The sequence below is a fragment of the Salvia splendens genome, chromosome 21 (assembly GCF_004379255.2).
Source record: "Salvia splendens isolate huo1 chromosome 21, SspV2, whole genome shotgun sequence".
NCBI lineage: Eukaryota > Viridiplantae > Streptophyta > Magnoliopsida > Lamiales > Lamiaceae > Salvia > Salvia splendens.
In genome coordinates, this window is record NC_056052.1 from 20,138,246 (window position 1) to 20,149,265 (window position 11,020).

The following is an 11,020-nucleotide window of genomic DNA, read 5'->3' on the forward strand; positions in this document are numbered from 1 at the left end:
AGCGGAGAAAGCCTTCCCCCTGAAGGGGGTGTATAAGGACTTCACCTACTGGAACTGCTATCTTGTGCTGAACGACTCCGAGAAGTTCCGAGTAGGTGTCGACGTTGGCTGGCCGAAGAAGCAACGACTGAACTATACCGGTGATTTCAGCGGCAGCAGTGGTGGTTCCCACGACCTCCCCGAGACGGCCCAGGAGGTCCCGACCCCTCGTCCGTTCGCTCGCCGAACTTGCCCGGTTGGGCCCAGACGGGCTCAACGGGAGGCGAGGGGGGTCGCCGGGGGTTCCCACGAAGTCCAGTCGGCATCCCCCTCTGGCCAATCCACAGCGGATCTCAAATTCTTCGCGCGTCAACAAACGCGCGCTCAGATGGTCAAGACGATGGCCGAATGGCGGGCAGCGGTGGACCCCGTGGAGAAGGGTTTGCTTCAAACATTGCTCCTGAGCATGCAGGAGGATTTGGAGGCGGCACGGAGGGAAGCCGCCGGGAGTAGAAGCGGCGGCGACGGAGGCGGAGGCGGAGGCGATGGTGGCGACGGAGGCGGAGGTGATGGTGCCGACAACGACGGAGCAGAGGAGTGAATTATTGTACTTTTTGGTTAATTATTGTAATTTTTTTAAATTATTGTACTTTTTTTAAATTATTGTACTTTTTAAATTTTTAATAGTATTATTAATGTTTCTCGTATATGTCTCGTAAATTAAATTCCATATATTGTGTGATTGTTAATTATTTCATTTTTATATAATTGTTATTAGTGATGTGTCTATTGATGTGGCTGGGCTATTTATGATGTGGCTAGGCTATTGCTGGGCTATTTATGATGTGGCAGGAGGATTTTTAGTGTTGATGATGTGACATGAGGAGTTTGTGGCTAGGCTATGGCTGGGCTATTGCTGGGCTATTCCTATTGTGGATGCTCTTATGGATAGCCTGATTTTGTTAAAACATAATTGGAGTTGCTGACTTCTGCAATCTGACACAAAATGGAGAAATGGAGGTGTACAGAAATCCAAAATAAGATTGGAGTAAAATATTAGGGGTAATTTAGTCTATTTATAAATATTATAAGAGTAAAAATAAGAAAAAAAATATAAAAAATAAATAAATAATCTTATTCTGAAAAATTCGCATGCCACGATCCAATATATAGAAAGGTTATCGAATTTAATTCTAAATTTCGAAAGGCCGAAATTAGAACCTTTTTTTCGAAAATACAAAATAAAACATTGGGTAAATGATTTGAATATAAGCGGTTGGGGGGAATGGGCGAAGTCTGGCATGGGTCCAGCTTTATCTCCATCGCTCTCCAATCCAACCCAGCACCAATGGACCCCATTCCATTCCACCAGTCTCACTCACACACGCACTGCTGCTACGTCTCCTCACTCCTCTCCACATCCAGTACTCCTCAATTCCCTCATCATCTACTCACCATCAATCATATTACATCACTCACATCCTCATCCCCTTCTTCCTCCTCCGTCTGTATGTATACGCATCTACTCTGCTTACTCTACTGCTTCTATTGCTCGCGGATTATGCCTCTTTTCTACTGTTATTACTAATTTATATTCCACTGTTTCGGTGTGATGTTGATTGCTGGCGGAATATGGTAACTGTGATTTTAATGCTCTTGATTTATGTAGTAAAAGAGTTTTGTTGCTTATTTTTGAAGATTAATTAATTTCTGCGATTTTCTGATGAGGAAATTAAGTAGTGCTGATCTTTTTTTACCCTTACGAATTTTTGTATTGCCATTTTGAATTTGATCTTGTTGACTCCAGAAAAAAACTTTCATTGCAAGTCGGGAACTGTTGTGGGGCTTTGTGACAGAATTCAGTATTATGGAAACCTAGGAATTTTGGAGATTTGGATTTCTGAGTGATGGGTTGTGTTTATTCTAAGACATGTATTGGTGAGTTGTGTGCCCCAGCCCCTCGAGATGTTAATCTGCAAGGAAGTGGAGCTGTAAAAACAGCTGCAAGTGAGTTTGCAGTATTCTCACCTGCCAGTTCTGAGAGTGAGGGAGAGAAAGAAGGGCAACTAAATCAGTTTAATTCAACCAGTGATCATGAGGTGGGTATTACTCGGCTGTCTAGGGTGTCAGCTCAATTCTTACCTCCTGATGGCTCCAAGTACGTGAAAGTTCCATCTGGGGAATATGAATTACACTACTCATTTCTGTCTCAGAGAGGTTACTACCCTGATGCTCTTGATAAGGCCAACCAAGATAGTTTTTGCATTCATGCTCCATTTGGAACGAGTCCAGATGACCATTTTTTTGGTGTTTTTGATGGTCATGGCGAATACGGAACTCAGTGCTCGCAGTTTGTGAAGCACAAGTTATGTGAAAATTTGCTCAGGAGTAGTCGATTTCACATGGATGCAGTTGAAGCCTGCCATGCAGCTTTCTTGACAACAAACTCCCAATTGCATGCTGACACGCTGGATGACAGCATGAGCGGAACAACTGCAGTAACAATCCAGGTTCGTGGTAGGACGCTTTATATCGCTAATGCTGGTGATTCGAGGGCTGTCGTAGGCGAGAAAAGGGGGAATGACATTGTAGCCGTTGATCTTTCTATTGATCAAACACCTTTTCGGCATGATGAACTTGAAAGGGTGAAGCTTTGTGGAGCTAGAGTTCTGACTTTGGATCAGATTGAAGGACTCAAGAATCCACATGTGCAGTGTTGGGGAACTGAAGAAGATGATGATGGTGATCCTCCTAGACTATGGGTCCAGAATGGTATGTACCCCGGTACAGCTTTCACAAGAAGCATTGGGGATTCTATTGCTGAGACTATAGGCGTTGTTGCAAACCCTGAAATTGTTGTCCTGGAGCTTACGCAGAGTCATCCTTTCTTTGTTATTGCAAGTGATGGTGTCTTTGAGTTTCTTTCCAGCCAAACTGTGGTGGACATGGTAATGTATATCTTCCTTCCGTTTTCATGCTACAGTAGTTCACCTCGGAGTAATATATCATCTGCTCTGTTTTCATGTGGCTCTTGCACTATATATCGTTATGAGAACTGTCCTAATTCAGTGTCTAAAAGCAAAACTGTTTGCTTTTGATAATGTTGGGTCGTAAGTTCCCTCTGACCCTTATCTTCAAAGTAGAATAAACACATAAACTTGTTAGAAAGGTAATAGGTTCCATTGTATCCAGCAAATTCAAAGGAATTGCTGTTTAGTGTTATTTGACACTGCTCTATGCATCTTGCCCCTCACTACCACTAATGCCTCCTTTTTTTGTCATTCATTCAGGTTGCACAACATAAGGAACCGCGTGATGCTTGTGCTGCAATTGTTGCCGAATCATATCGTCGCTGGCTACAATATGAAACCCGTACAGATGACATAACTGTTATAGTTGTCCATGTAAATGGTTTAAATGATGTAAGCATGGCCTTTACTGCCTTATGTTGTGTCACCTTCATTGTGATTCTAATGTTTTTGTTTTCATCTCTGTTATTTTTTCTGAACTCTTACTGATAACTTCATGTGTACATGTAGGCTGCATTTGGTCACTCAGCAGATTTGGATCCAGTTTCAAGACCATCTTTACCTCAAGTTGTTGAAGCATCAGGATCCGATTCTCCATCTCTTATGAACTGGAGATCCAAAAACCAACGTGCAAGGCATGATATATCCCGTGCACGACTGCGTGCTCTTGAAAGTTCTCTTGAGAATGGGCTAGCTTGGGTTCCGTCATCCCCAGCCCATAGAAAGACCTGGGAAGAAGAAGTAGATCCCCTTCTGTGAATTTTACTCATATACATTATTTAAATGTTCATCTTTTAAAATTCAATTGTCCTTTGATCTCATTTAACGTATATCCTGTTTATGGCAGGCTCAAATTGAACAGGCACTGCGGGACCATTTTCTCTTTAGAAAGCTTACTGATTCACAGTGTCAAGTTTTGTTGGACTGCATGCAAAGAATTGAGGTTGGAGCAGGAGACATAGTGGTAAAGCAGGTGATTCTTAACTCTTATCCAATTCCTGGAGTACAAGAAAACTATTGCTCCCAGAAACACTTTGGTAAACCAGACTAGGACCTAGCACCTTGAGTGCTTAACTTGGCGCATAACAGAGGTGCTTTGGTACCCTATTCGCCATCAATAATTTAAACCTGTTTATGTACATGAAACCTAATGGTCAAATTTTGGATTTGTAAATAAATCTACAACTTCAGTGAAAAACACAGAATTTCATTCTGAAAGTGCATCAAACCGGGTGGAAGGAAATAAAAGTACTTTTAATCTGCAGAAGCTCATTCTGGCGCTACACTAAAATCCCTGCACTAAAGACACGTATATGAAACCCTAAGGCCCAGCTAGTATAAAACTCTACCTTAGGTTGGAACTGTGTTGAGAGGTGGGCAGCGAGTCACCGAGAGAATTAGATTGAGCGAGAAAGAAATGATCTAGTTACTGACCTGTAGATTTTTAGTCAGTTCATTTAGAAAATCTTCTGCTTGTGGGGCAGTTTGAGAGATTTCTTCTTCTGCTTGAGAGGTTGGATGGGCAGCAAGCGGAAGATTTTTAGTCTCCATTCTATTCATTACCCTCCATCCTACTGCCCACGCCTGCTGCTCTTCCGCTTGTTGGGCAGTTTTCGTTCCTTGCTCTTTTGGTTTTTTTGCGGTGCTATACATTGTCTTATGTCATTAAGCATGAGTAGGATCCTCCATAGACGATTCAACTCCAGCCTTGAGGACCAAACTGTTTTGTCAGCTGGGCAGTTGATATCAATCCACATGCTGATGTCATACTTTAGAATATTAGATTAGTTTGTTTTCTTTTGCTATTCTAGTTTATCTTTTAAGAGTCTTTAGTTTATTATTGGATTAGGTTTATATTGTAGTATTATAGTAGGAGTAGGAGGCTGTCTTGCTATTTAAATACCTTCTTGAGTTTACAGAGAAGGGTGTCCAGAAAATAATAATCGAGTACAGTGATTTGCTGTGAATGCCCTCAGCAGAGGTGGCGTTATGCTTGTTACTTAATCTGTTCGGTTATATCAATTTAATTTCAGTCCTTTTCTATCTATCTGTCGTAGCACATATTTTAGTCTGTTGCTGCTTGTATAAGTTACTAATTTGTATTTTTCAGGGTGGAGAAGGTGACTGTTTTTTTGTTGTTGGTGATGGAGAGTTTGAGGTCTTGGCTACTCAGGTGAATTTACTTGCTATATGGTACAGAAAGAATTGTATTTTATTAATAGCTATTTAGCTGATAAAACTAAGCCGTCTTATTGTTACCAGACTTTTGGTCTGTGGTTAAAACCATTAACCAGATATCTTAATTTTCTTGTTGTGAATTTTCTCACTCTGAACTTATATGCCAGGAAGAGAAAGATAGCAATATTCCGAGGGTGCTACAGCGCTACACAGCTGAAAAGCTATCTTCCTTTGGAGAGTTGGCACTGATGTGAGATGTCGATTACCTCCTTTTTTCATACTAAAATAAAATCTATAAATCACTCATTTGAATTTCTTTTTTAAGTTAAGGCTTAATATAGGGTTCAGCCAGCCAAAAGTTGATCATATATTTGTTAGAGATTGCATATCAGTTTCTCTTGTTTATATTATCTGCTCCCAGTAAGACTTATAAACCTTCCCTCTGTGATAGTGAGTAGATAGCGCCAGTTTAGCAATATGACTTTTATTTGTGTAATAACTAACTACTGTTATGTAACATGCCGTACATACTCTACTCTACGTAGTACGTATCCTTCTTCCTGTGGAAGCCCATAAAGTCCTTCAGTTCTTATTGCTTTCCCTTATTTAACCAACCATGTTTCAGTTAGAATCATGTTATGATCTCTTAAATAATCCAATTCATCCTTTCTATTCCTCCACCCATGTCATTCTCATCTTTGTCCTCAAATTTAATGCTCTCGACAATTCAACTCAAGAATGTTGTTTATTGATATGAAATCAGTCAGGGTTGAGTTTGAGATTCTGAAGAGTTTTTAGAGTGAATTCCTCAAGAGGGTTCTACATATGTATTTAAGAAATTTTTCAAGTGAGCTGATGAACTGGAGATATTAAATCCTAATATTTGATGAAAGTGAGAAAAACAAAAGCCACATTAATCTTTACTGCGAATCATAGTTACATCAAGTTATCAAGATGCCGTAAAACGTGGGTGCATGTGGAACATGACAGTATCTTAGTTAAATTTTTCATCATTGAGTTGCTGGACTTAAAAATTTCGTAAATTAGGATGGTTATTTAGACACAAGAAGTTCATATGATGCTGAGCCCTGTTTATTTTCTTTTGCTAGCAACATTCTTAGTTTCAATATTTGCTTGTTATTGGTCCTAGGCTTTTATGTAGTTTGAACTTAGGGTATTATAAAATAATTTAAATGAGTAAATAATTCTGTATGGAATGTGACACTTGGTCTCCACCAATGGGCGATAATGAAAGGTCTCCAAGGAATATGGGTATTGTATCCCATTTCAATTGAAATAGAATTCTTTCTTTATCTGTAAGGTAGTCAGTATATCTTTGTTTTTACACATAAGTTAAATTCGTCACTTAGATTGTTTTGTTGAATTGCAGGTACAACAAGCCACTCCAAGCTTCTGTTCAAGCTGTGACCAATGGAACTCTCTGGGCACTTAAACGAGAAGATTTTAGAGGAATTCTCATGTCCGAATTTTCTAATTTATCATCGTTAAAGTTACTTCGATCAGTAGATCTTCTTTCAAGGTTGACAATCTTACAGCTGAGTAGTATTGCAGATTCACTTTTAGAGGTGACTTTTTGTGACGGTCAGAAGATAGTTGAAAAGGTACATTTCCTCTTTCCTTTTTTTCCTCTCTAAAAATGTTGTGGTTTTTAGTTGCAACTCTCTCGAATTCTCTTTGATTCATCTATGCAGAGTGAGGACCTCTTGGGTTTGTATGTCATACAGAAAGGAATCATAAAAATTACTTGTGAGATGGATTTGGTAAAAAGTGCCAATCTGTCCAGTCTCATCTTGCCTGCAGTTGAGGAGCAGGATGATAGTATGTCTGGTAAGAGCTATTCAGTGGAGAAGAATGAAGGCAGCTATTTTGGAGAATGGACACTTCTGGGTGAGCAAATCACTTCTTTGAGTGCTGTTGCTGTTGGAGATGTGGTGTGCTCCGTATTAACAAAGGAAAAGTTTGATTCAGTTGTTGGGCCTCCAACAAAGCTTTCTCAAGATGATCATGATCATAAGTATGCCATCATTTTTTCTAAATACTTTGCTCTTTTCATGTAACATTCTAGCTGTCCAAAAATAATGTCTAGATATCTGCAGATAGAAAGACCTAGACCTGTTTTCTAACCCTACTTTTTATTTTGCTTTAAATTTATAGGTCAAAACAAGTCTCAACTAGTTTATCTCCAGAACCTGTTAAAGATTTGGATACATCAACCATAAACAAGGTTCAACTTTCTGATTTGGTAAGAGGCCAACATTGTCCTTTCTTTTTTTTGGATGGGTAAATAAATTTAAATTTAAAGGCCGCCACACGGAGGACTCGAACCTGAGAGCAACATTGTCCTTTCTAATGACTTCTATGGAAGACAATAATTTTACATTATTTTATCCAGGAGTGGAGAAACTATTTGTATTGCACAGATTGCAGTGATATTGGTCTCATACGTGTGCCTGACTCAGGTTAGTTTTATCCACTTTGTTTTGCATGTTTAGCATTTTACAAATGTTTGTGATATCAGTCTGGATTTTCCCACTGTCGCGCTTATTGTCCAGTTGCTTACATTATTTTATACTTATACCAGCCTAATTTGGAGTCAGTATGAAAATTTCCTACACAGTCATGCTAAGGAAGATTTTTTGTTAATGAACTTTAAAAAGTTGTGAATTTTCATCTGCAGAGAAGTTGTTTACCTTAAAAAGATTCTCAAAGCAGAAGGTTAGGAACCTTGGTAAAGAAGCAACAGTATTGAAGGAGAAGAACCTAATGAAGTCTATAAGTCAGTCTGTTTTTGTGCCTCAAGTTGTATGCACTTCTGCCGATGAATCATATGCTGGCATACTTCTTGATACACGTATTGCTTGCTGTATGAAATCAATAATTCACAGCCCACTGGATGAAACATCTGCACAATTTTGTGCTGCCTCTGTTGTTCTTGCATTAGAAGGTTTACACAAGGTGGGCTTGACTGAAAATTTTGTTTTCTTACTTGAAACTCTTCCTTGTGTCAATTCTGCTTTTGTGATTGGTATTCATATTTCAGATTGGAATTCTGTATCGAGGAGTGTCCCCTGATGTTCTGGTGTTTGATCATACAGGATATATACAGGTTCGATGATATTTATTTCCAGATTCATTGCACGTCCTTTCTTTAAGGAAATATTACCACTTGGCAACTTTGAGTATTTATTGAAGTCATACTGAGTTTGCAATATTTCAATCTAGCTAGTGGATTTCAGATTTGGGAAGCAATTATCTGGTGAAAGAACATTCACAATTTGTGGTATAGCAGATTCTCTGGCTCCTGAAATAATCCAAGGGAAAGGCCATGGCTTCCCTGCTGACTGGTATGTCAATTAGATTAGATTTCTTTTATTACAATTGCCATCAAAAAAATTCTTTCAAATGTGACAGTGAAATGTTTATTCTTTGTGGCTATCGTAATATACGAAGATGACAGCCTAATATTCCTTTTAGGCCTCTCATTAGTTGTGATGTTGCCATGTCAATGATATTAGTTCATCTGGTATGTTTGCACCTTCTATAAGCAAGTAATAGACTCTAATTATGTTTTGTATCCCTAACTTACATTATGATAAGAGTAAAGGCAGAGGAGATGGATAATCGGTTGCAGAGAATAAGGAACACAGGAAAACCACCAAACAGAAAGAAAATGACTCAAAATAGTAGTAGTTCTATATATCAATAAATTGAAAATAATCGCGCCTTCGAAAAGGCCACAGCTAAGGAGTGCAACATACGGCCATCTCCGGCAACACGCAAAACTCAACTAAATCTCTGGACAATTTAAACTGAGAAACATAGCCCTATTTATATAGTTATTTACTAAAGATACCAAAAGACTCCTGAACATACTAAAACTAGGAAAAAGATAACTACCAACTAAAGTCTCAAGGATAAACTATAGATAAATTTGACAATGGTCTAAACTAATTACAGATGATATCACAGTATTGTCCTCATTTTGGATAGTTGCAGACCCAGCGTATACTTGCATGTTGTATGTATGGCATTCTAGAATTTTGTGCAACTGCTAATTTTGTGTTGTTGGCTGATTACTTTTGTGCAGCTGCTAATTAATCATATTGGCCATCCTAGAATTTTCTTAAAATAGCCTAGTTGTACAGGTGGGCAGTGGGAGCTTTGATCTACTTCATGCTGAAAGGTGAAATGCCTTTTGGATCCTGGAGAGAGAGTGAGCTCACATTCGCAAGAATTGTCAAAGGTCAACTGACACTTCCACAAGAATTTAGCAATGAAGCTGTTGATATCATCACTAAGGTTATACCATCAATGCCATTTCCTTACCTTTTGCAGTTAGTGCACATGAACATGAATTCTAACGATAATATATTATTCAGTTACTTGAAGTAGAAGAAAGTGCAAGACTTGGAAGTGAAGGCATTGACTCCATTAAAGCCAATCCATGGTTTCATGACATAGATTGGGAAGGACTAGCAGAACGCAGGGTTGCGGTTCCCCCTGATATTATCTTCCGTATAAATCAATACCTTGAAACCCATTTTGATGATGCGGCTGCGCCATCTTCCCCTCTCCGGGAATTTGCAGAACCTAATGTGCCAGAATGGCTTGAAGATTGGTAGGGGAGCAGTTGAAATTTGTCTCTGTGGAGTTTGCAACATTGCAGAACTTGCTTGTTGTAAAGACCTTCGGTAAGAGTCCGTCCCCTCTTCACACTATGATCAATCAATCAATCAGCACGGAGGGAAAATTAGCTGCCGCTTGCTTGTTCAATGCACACAGAGGAAGGATAGTAATTAGAGTTCTCTACGTTTAGTGCATAGGTAGATATATATGTAAATGAAGGAAGTCTCTTTTGGTTTGCATACCACGTCTAAGTTGATTAAGTTTATTTAAAATCATAAAATTATAGCCATTTACGGAATTAATAGGTTTCTGTATCCTAGATTATTATTGAACATAATCGAAGCATTGTTGTTGTATTAACCACAATGCTTGTTTTCGAGATGTTAAATTTCATGACATTTGCAACCCTTAATATAGTTGAAGATTTGAATTTCTCTGATTTGATTTTAATTCTTTTTTAAATCAAAATTCTTAGTTGCAAACGTGATTTAAATCATTTGTATAATAATTTTACTACGAAGAAGACGATGATAATGAAGACGACAACACATTCATGAAACAAAAAGTACACTTTTGGGGAAACATAATCAATTAAATTCAGTCACACATGTAACTAAGTTTATGTCAAAAAGTGAGCACAAATGAAGTTAATTAGGGTTTGAATGCGATAGCAAGACCAAGTTTGCCATGTCGACGAAAACCCCAAATGCAGGCCTCATGGCCTTTAGCTGCATTGTTTGCCACAACCATCTTCTTCCAATCACAGTTAATAACCATCATGTTCAAGCTCCTCCACTTCTTCAATCCCAACTTGTAAATTCTCCCACTTTCATCCAACCCTACAACCACAAGCCCTTCATTGCCGCCATTGATAGCCGCCTTCTCCTCCTCCGTCAACGCCTCCATCAGCCTCTCCCTTCTCGTCACAAACATCCTGTTCAGATCTCCCTTCACATCCGAACCCTCCAGCCTTTTCCGATACAAGAAAACCGCTTCATTCCCCTCTAGGGCTCGCCCCAGCCCCGGAAATTCCTCTATACAAGGAAGCCGACGTCGCTCTTCATCATCATTGCAGCGCTTTCCTCTCTTCTTTCCAGCGCTGTCGCCGCGTTTCCTCTTGTAAGGGGGAGAAGGAGGAGGGCTAAAACTCAACGACGAAGTGATCGAGGAATTGGAATTCACTCGTG

The 11,020-nt window shown here is 39.2% G+C and overlaps 1 protein-coding gene across 7 annotated transcripts; it reads left to right on the forward strand.

Annotated features, from left to right (window-relative positions):
- Window positions 1-1,282: 1,282 nt before the first annotated feature.
- LOC121784629 (protein phosphatase 2C and cyclic nucleotide-binding/kinase domain-containing protein-like) lies at window positions 1,283-10,267 on the forward strand. 7 transcript variants are annotated; one of them, XM_042182811.1, is made up of 16 exons: window positions 1,285-1,614; window positions 1,787-2,927; window positions 3,270-3,401; window positions 3,519-3,749; window positions 3,856-3,981; window positions 5,119-5,181; window positions 5,354-5,436; window positions 6,577-6,808; window positions 6,899-7,221; window positions 7,362-7,449; window positions 7,600-7,666; window positions 7,885-8,162; window positions 8,303-8,313; window positions 8,444-8,551; window positions 9,353-9,506; window positions 9,587-10,267. In XM_042182811.1, the coding sequence occupies exons 2-16, from the start codon at window positions 1,887-1,889 to the stop codon at window positions 9,827-9,829; spliced, it is 3,180 nt and encodes a 1,059-aa protein (XP_042038745.1). In that variant the 5' UTR covers window positions 1,285-1,614; window positions 1,787-1,886; the 3' UTR covers window positions 9,830-10,267. The 7 variants fall into 7 exon arrangements, 4 of the variants coding, with proteins under 4 accessions (XP_042038746.1, XP_042038745.1, XP_042038743.1 ...); XM_042182809.1 differs by having other exon boundaries at window positions 1,286-1,614; window positions 8,248-8,313; window positions 8,430-8,551; XM_042182810.1 differs by having other exon boundaries at window positions 1,286-1,487; window positions 8,248-8,313; window positions 8,430-8,551.
- Window positions 10,268-11,020: the final 753 nt, after the last annotated feature.

Bases quoted from the DNA above. Each gene is read 5' to 3' on its own strand.
- LOC121784629 (XM_042182809.1), top strand. From the start codon at position 1,887: ATGGGTTGTGTTTATTCTAAGACATGTATTGGTGAGTTGTGTGCCCCA. The intron at 7,222-7,361 runs GTATGCCATCAT...TTAAATTTATAG, and splicing joins CAAGATGATCATGATCATAA to GTCAAAACAAGTCTCAACTA. The intron at 7,667-7,884 runs GTTAGTTTTATC...TTTCATCTGCAG, and splicing joins CATACGTGTGCCTGACTCAG to AGAAGTTGTTTACCTTAAAA.